The sequence below is a fragment of the Sinocyclocheilus rhinocerous genome, unplaced genomic scaffold, assembly GCF_001515625.1.
Source record: "Sinocyclocheilus rhinocerous isolate Xijiao unplaced genomic scaffold, SAMN03320098_v1.1 scaffold451, whole genome shotgun sequence".
Classification (NCBI taxonomy): Eukaryota; Metazoa; Chordata; class Actinopteri; order Cypriniformes; family Cyprinidae; genus Sinocyclocheilus; species Sinocyclocheilus rhinocerous.
Window position 1 is genome coordinate 613,299 of NW_015657491.1, and position 9,295 is coordinate 622,593.

Sequence of the window (9,295 nt, forward strand, 5' to 3'; positions counted from 1 at the left end):
GAGGTTCATTTGTGGACTGTAAACTTATGCCAATGGGCAAGATTGCTGATGTCTCTATATTTCACATTACACTTCATGATAAACACTGGTTGTGTGAACGTTTTGGAAAATACAGGTTCCTAAAAGCATCAGGAACTTCTGGTCTCGTGTGTGGAAAATACGGCTGCAGAATTTCTCCAACTCACCCAACAACAGTATTTTCCCAAACGAACAGGCATGAGCGGTATTTACTGGTGTAGGCTAAACCTTTGTTTTCCTTCCTCCAAAAAGTACAAACCCCGCCCATCTAATGACTTCCCTCATAACTTTCAGTTCAGATACTATATGAAACATATTATGTGAGTGAAGGAGCACACAGCCTCAGCTGGCTCGACGTGGACAGGTGTGTGCGCACGCGGTCGGAATGGGCTTCAGTGCGCTCCTGTGCGCGTGTGTTGTAGCGCTGTGCGGCGCCGCTCCGTTTACGCAGAGCAACGAGCCTGACAACGACAGACCGATCATCGGTAAACCTCATGCCTTCATATCTTATATCAAACAGATGGACGGAGTTGTGCACTAAAGTATTACTCCAAATTCTAGTTTTGCTAACAGACTGAATTTATTTTCAGCATATTTATAAATAATAACAACAAACAGGCGAAAACGTGTGACTTACCTTTGAGCACATATGACTCACGCTAAACTTTGTCTATAGGGATTCTGGCGCAAGAGGTTGATGATTATATGAAAAAGTTTGGAGAGACATACATCCCTTCATCATATGTGAAGTACATCGAATCCGGGGGAGCTAGAGTTGTGGCGATTAGGTAAGTCTAAAGATCTGACTCATATTCAAAAAAACGATTAATCGACTATTAATCAGACTATTCCCTTGTGAAAAATAAGTACAATTTACAGAAATAATATACTTTAACAGAATATACTTGCGTGTGAACTTAATGTAATGTTTTAGGACACTTCGCTGCATGTTATTTACAATTAAACGAATATGTATTATAGTTTACCTTTATATTAAAGGATTAGTTCACTTCTAGAATAAAAAAATTCCTGATAATTTACTCACCCCCATGTCATCCAAGATGTTTGTCTTTCTGTCTTACGAAGGTTTTTGAGGAAAACACTCCAGGATTTTTCTCCATATAGTGGACTTCAATGGAGACCAATGGGTTGAAGGTCCAAATCGCAGTTTCAATGCAGCTTCAAAGGGCTCTACACGATCATAGGGGTCTTATGAAACGATCGGTCATTTTCTAAAACAAATACAAATCTATGTACTTTTAACCACAAATGCTCGTCTATGACTTCATGCATCAGTCACGTTGGAAAGGTCACATGTGGTTAGCTCTTCATCAGTGTACTTCGGTCTAGGGCGAAAAACTCCATCTCATCTTCTCCTCCAACTTTGTCAAAATTGTCCGATATCGTTAGATAAGACCCCAGTTCCTCGACTGTGATCTTGTAGAGCCCTTTGAAGCTGCATTAAAACTGAAATTTGGACCTTCAACCTGTTGGTCCCCATTGAAGTCCATTATATGGAGAAAAATCCTCAAAAACCTTAATTTCTTTGCGAATGAAGACAGAAAGACATGAACATCTTGGATGACATGAGGGTGAATAAATTATAAAGGACATTTTTATTCTGGAAGTGAACTAATCCTTTAAATACAAATTAGTTGAACTTATAAGAGTGCTTTTTGACCCACTTAAGAAGGACTTGGCTACTTTAATTTCATAAATACTTCTATTGTCTTTGAAATTACTTGGTGTACTGCCGAATGTACAAACAACCCTGCAGTTTTTCCCTCAGAGTCAATCATGTTATTTACAAGTGTGAATATACCAGCTGGTGTGACTGAGTCATTAAAGAAACCGATTGACAAGAGTCATATCAATAATAACAACCGTACGCTTCAAGAGAATCAGAATTTCTATTTTTTACAGGCTAAACCAGAGTTTTGCAGAGCATGAAAAAATCTTCAGGTCAATAAATGGGTATGTTCTCCATCTTTCTAACAGACTCTATAGATTATGAGGTGTTGTCATTACTTGAACAAGTCCGTCACACACAGATTGTTATGATGACCTTACCTGATGTATTTATACACGATCATTATCTTTTCATTTTTTAAGACAGTAGAACATGTTATCTATCATAGCATTGAACACATGATTGCTGTAACCTAGATTTTTATCAGTTCTGCCGGTTTATAAATATTTATCTGTGCAAACCTGATTTTATACCCCACGTACATGTTTGAATGAAGCGTACAGAAAGTAAACAAAAGCTGTGATTCACATTAATACAATAATATTCCATAAAAATTAATACATAAAGAATTAATTTAATCAATAACTCCGTCCTGTCTCTCATTCAGTCTTCTTCTCATCGGAGGCTCTGTGAATCTGGAGACATCTGACTTCGCTCACACCGCTGGGATTTACTTTAGACTTGCCCTTAAGGTAGGTGAATTACAGTATATGCTGCATCTGTAAGTGAATGTAAGATGCTCCTTGTTGTTAATGAAATGCCATTTTGTAATGTCAACATACTGTTCTAGGATACTGTGATTTAACGGAACAGTTAGACATGATCATATACTGTACCATTACTGTAAATATTTTAGAAACTAAAAAGAAAGACAGGGCTGTATGTTGCATAGCACTGGTGCTACAGAGGTTAACTAAAACGTCATTAAATGTTCTCTTGGTTTGACAAGAAGTTTGTAAACAGGCTCACACACATTGCAGTTTATTCATCGCACAGACTGATTTTTTTTTTCGTAGCACGTGCGACATGTCGCACTGTACAGGCCTGAAAGGAAATAAACTGAAAGACACTGCAAGACGTTGCTGACAGTCTTATCAAGAGTTGTTTTTGTGCCGTCTCAGGCGAATAATGAGGGTGATTACTTCCCCATCTGGGGAACATGCCTGGGATTTCAGCTGCTCACGGTGCTGGTGGCTGGACAAAACCTGTTGAGTAAGACAACTGCAGAGAATGTCACTTATCCACTCAACTTCACCTCAGGTACTTAGTCCAAATATATACTGTAGTCGTAATGTACTGTATGTAGTCAAGATCAAGATCTTGGTCCAGTTTAGTATTTTTTTGGTGATGATACACTCTTTAATTTTTTTTTTGTTTTTTTTTTTGGTTAATTGGGATCAGTGGTTCCATGAAGAACTTTTAACATCCATGGAATCTTTAGATTCTCTAAAAAGTTGATTATTAAAGGTGGATTATTAAAATGTTCTTCACACTAAGAGAAATATACACTTGGGTTCAGTAATTTTTTTCTTTCATTTTCTGAATAAATGAATACTTTTATTCATCAAGGATGTGTTAAATTGATAAAAAGTGATATTAAAGACTAATTATATATATTATAGTAAAAAGTGATAGTAATAACTAATTATATATATATATATATATATATATATATATATGTGTGTGTGTGTGGGGGTGTGTGTGTGTGTGATACATATATATATATATATATAAACACATACACACATAAACACAATATATATATACATACATACTGTATTATTAGGCCTTTTTTAACCTGTCCATTTGCACATTTGTATCCATTAACAGAGGCTTCATCCAGTCGTATGTTTACCAACTTCCCATCTGACGTCCGTAAAGCGTTGTCCCAGGAACCACTTACTGCAAATTTCCACCATTATGGGGTGACTAAAGAGGTACATCTAATATAAACACGCTATATGCACTTAAATCATTCTTATCAAAATAACAAACAAAGAGCAATAGACCTTAGTCAGGGTACTGCCATAATTAATTGTTGACAGGAATGAAAACAAGGCTGTGAAGGATAGAAGTACAGTGCGTTGAGGGGATTGTACTGTTGTTTAACAGCAACATAAAACAGATTTGAAAATTGTATGTGATCTAGGACCTATATATAGTGTGTGTCATTGTAAAGACACCAAGTCTATCCCTCACAGCCTTGTTTTCTTCCGTGTTTAACTCAATATGACACCTAACCCGATTAAGGCCTACGAACTCTTCCTCTTTTTCAGGCATTCATGGGTAATGAGAAATTAAATGGCTTCTTTTCAGTGCTGTCCACGAACATAGCGCAAAATGGCCTTGAGTTTGTTTCTACCGTGGAAGGTAACAAAACCAGGCATTTTTCACATTTAAAACCACCATAAGCACCCATACACAGTGTGGTTGAAATGTTATTGGCCTGCAGGCAGGAAGTACCCTTTCTATGGGGTACAGTGGCATCCAGAAGTGAGCCGCTTTCAGTGGGACCCTCGTTACAACTTTCCTCATTCTAGCAATGCTGTGCGAGTGTCATCCTTACTGGCTGAATTCTTTGTAAATGAGGGTAATTACAGTCGCATACTTCATTTATTTATGTGTTTGATCGTTCCTGGTTTGTATGAATTTGAATGAACAAATGCATGTGTGTGTTTGCAGGAAGGAGAAGCTCCCACCACTTCAGTGAAGCAGCAGAAGAGAGCAGCGCGCTCATATACAACTACAACCCTGTGTATGTGGCAAATATCTCTGCATATGAACAGTCTTATTTCTTCTGAGAGACACAATATAGGAGGACACTGAGAAAGACAAAGAAAGAAAACACTGGTCAAGATAGTTCAGACTGAAAATTTGTTTTTTTTTTCAGCAAATGTACTGTAATAGACCTCATCACAGACCTCATCTCATATTTAGAATATTGTTTTTAACTGAGACAATTTAAATAATCAGTATTTTATTACATGATTTTAGATTTATTATATTATTAAGATAATTACATATTTCATTCCTTCAAGAGAATAAATGTAATTGAAACTTTAAGAATTACACATTGCTAAAGCTCTAAAGATCAAAGGCACGTTATGATTAATGTGCCAGAAGAGGGCAATATTGTCATGTTCATGACATTTTTATACACATTCCATGGTTTTTCCCTCATGTTTCATAAAACAGTCTATAGAATTTGTTTTGCAATGATGTTTTGCAATATATATATATATATATATATATATATATATATAAAATGACCGTTTTATATATATATATTTTATATTTATATATATATATATATATATATATATATTACTGTAAAGTAATACAGTAAATACAGTATATTACAGTACACACACACACACACATATATATATATATTAGTAATAATAGTAATATATGACATGACTGTATATATATATATGCTTAATTATATGATTCATTAATATATATTACAATATGAAATTGAATAAAGATTTCACATCTACAAGCCATGTGTTTTTTCTGAATGATATTCATTCCTTACTTAATTTTAAGTGCACACTAAAACCTTTATTTATCACATGTAAAACAACAGATTTACTTAACTGTACAAATCATGAAATATCAATATAATTTTAATATCTTCGAAGGCTAAAATATACAAAAATGTTTTAATAATGATTAAAAAACAAAGAAATGAACTCTGTGCCAACCAGTCAACACCCTATAGACCTTATCTTGGCACCACAACATCACAGAGGCACAGGGGTGGGTTATTGTGTATTGAGGCCCTTAGGGGCCCCTCGGGATGAGGGATTTGTAGAGAAATGCTGGGTGGACTCTTTTTTTTTACTTGTGGCAGTTTAGGGGCCCCTCCAATATCTCAGTACCACCATAATGTGAAGACACGAGGGTGGGATATTTTTAATAAAGGGGCCCTTTGTCGACCTTTTGTCGGCCCTTGGGGGCCCCTGTCATATCTCAGAACCAGGCATAAAGGTGGGTTCCTTTGACTCATGCCATCACACACAAAAATCCAGCATAATGGTCATGAGTGTTGCGCTGACAAACACCACTCAAATTTTCTTCAGAAAGTGTCATTATTTTGGAATCGTTTTTATATACCAATTACTTATGCATTACATTTAATGTGTCATGTGAATATACAAAATGACAGCCAGAGGACCGTCGTGTTTATGTCTTCGTATGTGAGTCACAGCTGACAGTGGAGAAGCGTGCTGAAGAAGATTGGCTCAATGTTGTGCCCATCACTCCGGCTGGGAGGGACTTGAATTCGCTCTTGTTTAGCTCTCAATGGATGCCAACATCAGCCACGACACGCGATCAGATGTAAAACGGAGGACGTTTTCTCTTCATCGCACGTGAACGCGAGCGAACGGCAGAATATGAGTGTGTCGTGAATGTGAACGACTGGATGAAACGACTGAAATCGCTATGAAGACGTGCGAGGATTGCGTTTAGTCAGATGAAGCCAGATGTGCTGCATGGCCTGACAGAGCGACAGAGACAGAGGGCATCATCTCTCTGTTTATAAACACACATCCCTTCATACAAAGGAACCTCACGGTGGATTGATGCACCCTTTCCAGTGGTGCAACGGTAAGATTACCCATATCCTTCCTGTGATATTGTAGGATTTTATAGGCTGCTATATTAAAACAATAAAAGATCAAGCTTGAGGGTTGACTGGGTTCATTTACACAAACACCGTGTTCATAACAAAGAGATGTTGCTATATGGGTCAGTGACAAGTAAGGCTCTGAAATGACGAAAAGGAGAAATATTTTAAAAATCTATAGTTTAAAACGCACATGCCAGGTCTTAGAAATGTAATATTTGTATCCATATTGGTTTCATACATTTTGAAAAACAATTATTCCACATTCTCTTCAAAAAAGTTTGATTGAATGACTAAAAATGTCAAGTGGTGCAACCTTCAAATAAATTCAAAGCATTTTTTTACTACTATCATACATTTTTGAGTCATGAATATGTAATAATAATAATAATGTATTTTAAGTTTTCTTGGGGTTACTTCATTTGACTTGGAACAAGAATATTTTTTTTTTCATTAAAAGGTCAAAAAAATTAATATTTTTAGCAAACTTCATGACCTTGACGTGCAGTGATTGGTCTAAACGGGATTCTCTCTGTTTTATGGTTTTATTGTCAGGTTATAAAAATGGCCTCCTTTGTGTTAGTAACACCACACTGACTTTGATTTGGTGGACAAAAGTAATATTAATAAATTATAATTCATATATGACTTATTTATTGTTATAAATATATGAATGATGCCAATAAACAATAAAAATAACAAACATTGCTAATAATTTAAAAGAGAACATTGCATTTATAAACTGAAAACATCTTTATCATTGAACAGATGTATTTAAGCATTTTTATAACTGTATTTTTAATGTATTTTTGAATAACTTCAAAGATACAGACAAAAGTGTCATATTATTGACCCATATACAATATGTATTTTCATATACTAATACAAAGATTCATTATAGTCACTCCCCAACTGTTATATACACATGTACCAGTTAAAGGAGCATAGGTTATATGATTGACAGCTTATTGTCACCTCACACTCACTTTAAAAGATTTTGACACTTAAAGGGACAAAAAGCCTGATAGAATAGATATTTTAATAGACTATTAAATATTTCCCAATACAGGAAAGCTGTAGCATTCATCTGATCATACTTTTTGGATTTGATACAGATCTGCTTATCATTCTTCTATCTAGATTATTGAGATTCACTGAGGGCTGTTAAAAAATTTCGATTACACCCGAATTCTTTCATATTTATAGGTCAGTCCATATTTGTCATGAAAGCGCCTCACAGATGAGAGCCCTCTATAATCTCGTGGGGTTGTTAATATTTCATGTAAATCTCAGTGAAAAGGCTTCGAAAGGACTGAAATGCACATTTTGGGTCTGCTTTATGTAAAAAAGCAGCCATTTTATTAATACACAGTCAAACGTGGCTAGTACAGTCTTCAACATGTATCCTTTTGTGTTCCACAGAACAAAGAAAGAGGGCAAATAATGACAGAATTTACATTTCTGACTTGATACATGATAACAATTATAAATAATATTAAGCTATTTATGATTCAGCTTCATGGGAAAATCTGTCTATGTTGCTGCATCTTTTTGATATCAGACAGAGAAAAAGAAGCGCCCATCTTTTTCACACTGCACACCGGCATCATACTCGCAAAATAGGTCAGCAGGTTTGCAAAGAGCTCTGCTGGCAAATGTGTGGTTTGTTCAAGGATCTGTTTTGCCAACACAAAAAGCACAGTTTAAATCCCAAGAAGGGGTGACTCAACCCTGCTTCATCAGTGTTGTGCCGCTGAGAGACTCCCTCACCCTGCGGGACGGCCTCCGCAGATGGCTTTCTGTTACTGAAGCAAATGTGTCTGTTAAATGGCAAGCAACTCTAGTGACCTACATTTATATGCCTTCTTATGCTCTCTTCCACACACCCCCTCATCTCACCTCCTGTTTGATTTTTTATTCATGTTGTATCACGAACTGTACAAACTCTTGTGCGCTTATTGAATGTGCACTTCAAAACGTATACATATTTATTTTTATTAAATGTACTTGCAGATAATATAATATTAATGAAATAAGTGGCATCTTAAAAGAGTACTTAAAGAGAATACACTTTCAAGACTATGTTCTTAACACACTTTGAAAAAGTATACTTTTTAATGATGCCAGATTAATGCCAGTACATCTTAAATCATTGTGTTTTAATAATCTTTTGTTATGCTTTAAAGAACTTGAACTTACATACTAAAGCACATGTAAAGAACTTGATTACAATTGCAACTGTATTGTGTTATTTGATATTACATTTACAGCTAATATATGTACTAAATTACAAATGTGAAATTACAAATATATTTATATACATTACATAGACGTTTCAATAGAATATTTTAGATTCTCATAAATGCTTGTCAGTACATTCAGCAGTTACACTTTAACCATATTTCAAAGACAATAGAATTAATGATTAAATTACATATAAAGATCTACTTAAGTCCTACTTAAGTTCAACTAATTGCATTTAATATAAATTTAAACTATAATACATTTTCATTTATTTGCAAATAGCACGCAAGTAAGTGTCTGAAAACATTACATTCAATTTGCACTTAAGTATTTTCTTTAGAGTATATTATTTCTGTTTTTAAAAGTATGCTAAAGTGTATTTACAAGAAACAATACAATTTTTTTATGAAAATTAATTGTATGTATTTAATTATTAGTTACACATTATAAATTATTATCAAATAATTAAAGGGGTCATATGATGCTGCTAAAAAGAACATTATTTTGTGTATTTGGTGTAATGAAATGTGTTTATGTGGTTTAAGGTTAAAAAAACACATTATTTTCCACATACTGTACATTATTGTTTCTCCTCTATGCCCCACCTTTCTGAAACGCATCGATTTTTACAAAGCTCATCGGTCTAAAAA

At 34.9% G+C, this 9,295-nt stretch overlaps 1 protein-coding gene across 1 annotated transcript; it reads left to right on the forward strand.

Annotated features, from left to right (window-relative positions):
- The first annotated feature begins 348 nt into the window (after positions 1-348).
- On the forward strand, positions 349-4,766 carry LOC107721078 (gamma-glutamyl hydrolase). The gene is made up of 9 exons (XM_016528937.1): positions 349-503; positions 695-806; positions 1,942-1,992; positions 2,376-2,460; positions 2,890-3,028; positions 3,599-3,705; positions 4,045-4,138; positions 4,221-4,358; positions 4,451-4,766. The coding sequence occupies exons 1-9, from the start codon at positions 404-406 to the stop codon at positions 4,567-4,569; spliced, it is 945 nt and encodes a 314-aa protein (XP_016384423.1). The 5' UTR covers positions 349-403; the 3' UTR covers positions 4,570-4,766.
- Positions 4,767-9,295: the final 4,529 nt, after the last annotated feature.

Excerpts from the sequence above, each read along its gene's own strand:
- LOC107721078 (XM_016528937.1), top strand. The coding sequence starts at position 404 with ATGGGCTTCAGTGCGCTCCTGTGCGCGTGTGTTGTAGCGCTGTGCGGC. Across the intron at positions 1,993-2,375 it reads ATCTTCAGGTCAATAAATGG|TCTTCTTCTCATCGGAGGCT; the intron begins GTATGTTCTCCA and ends TCTCTCATTCAG. Across the intron at positions 3,706-4,044 it reads ATTATGGGGTGACTAAAGAG|GCATTCATGGGTAATGAGAA; the intron begins GTACATCTAATA and ends CCTCTTTTTCAG.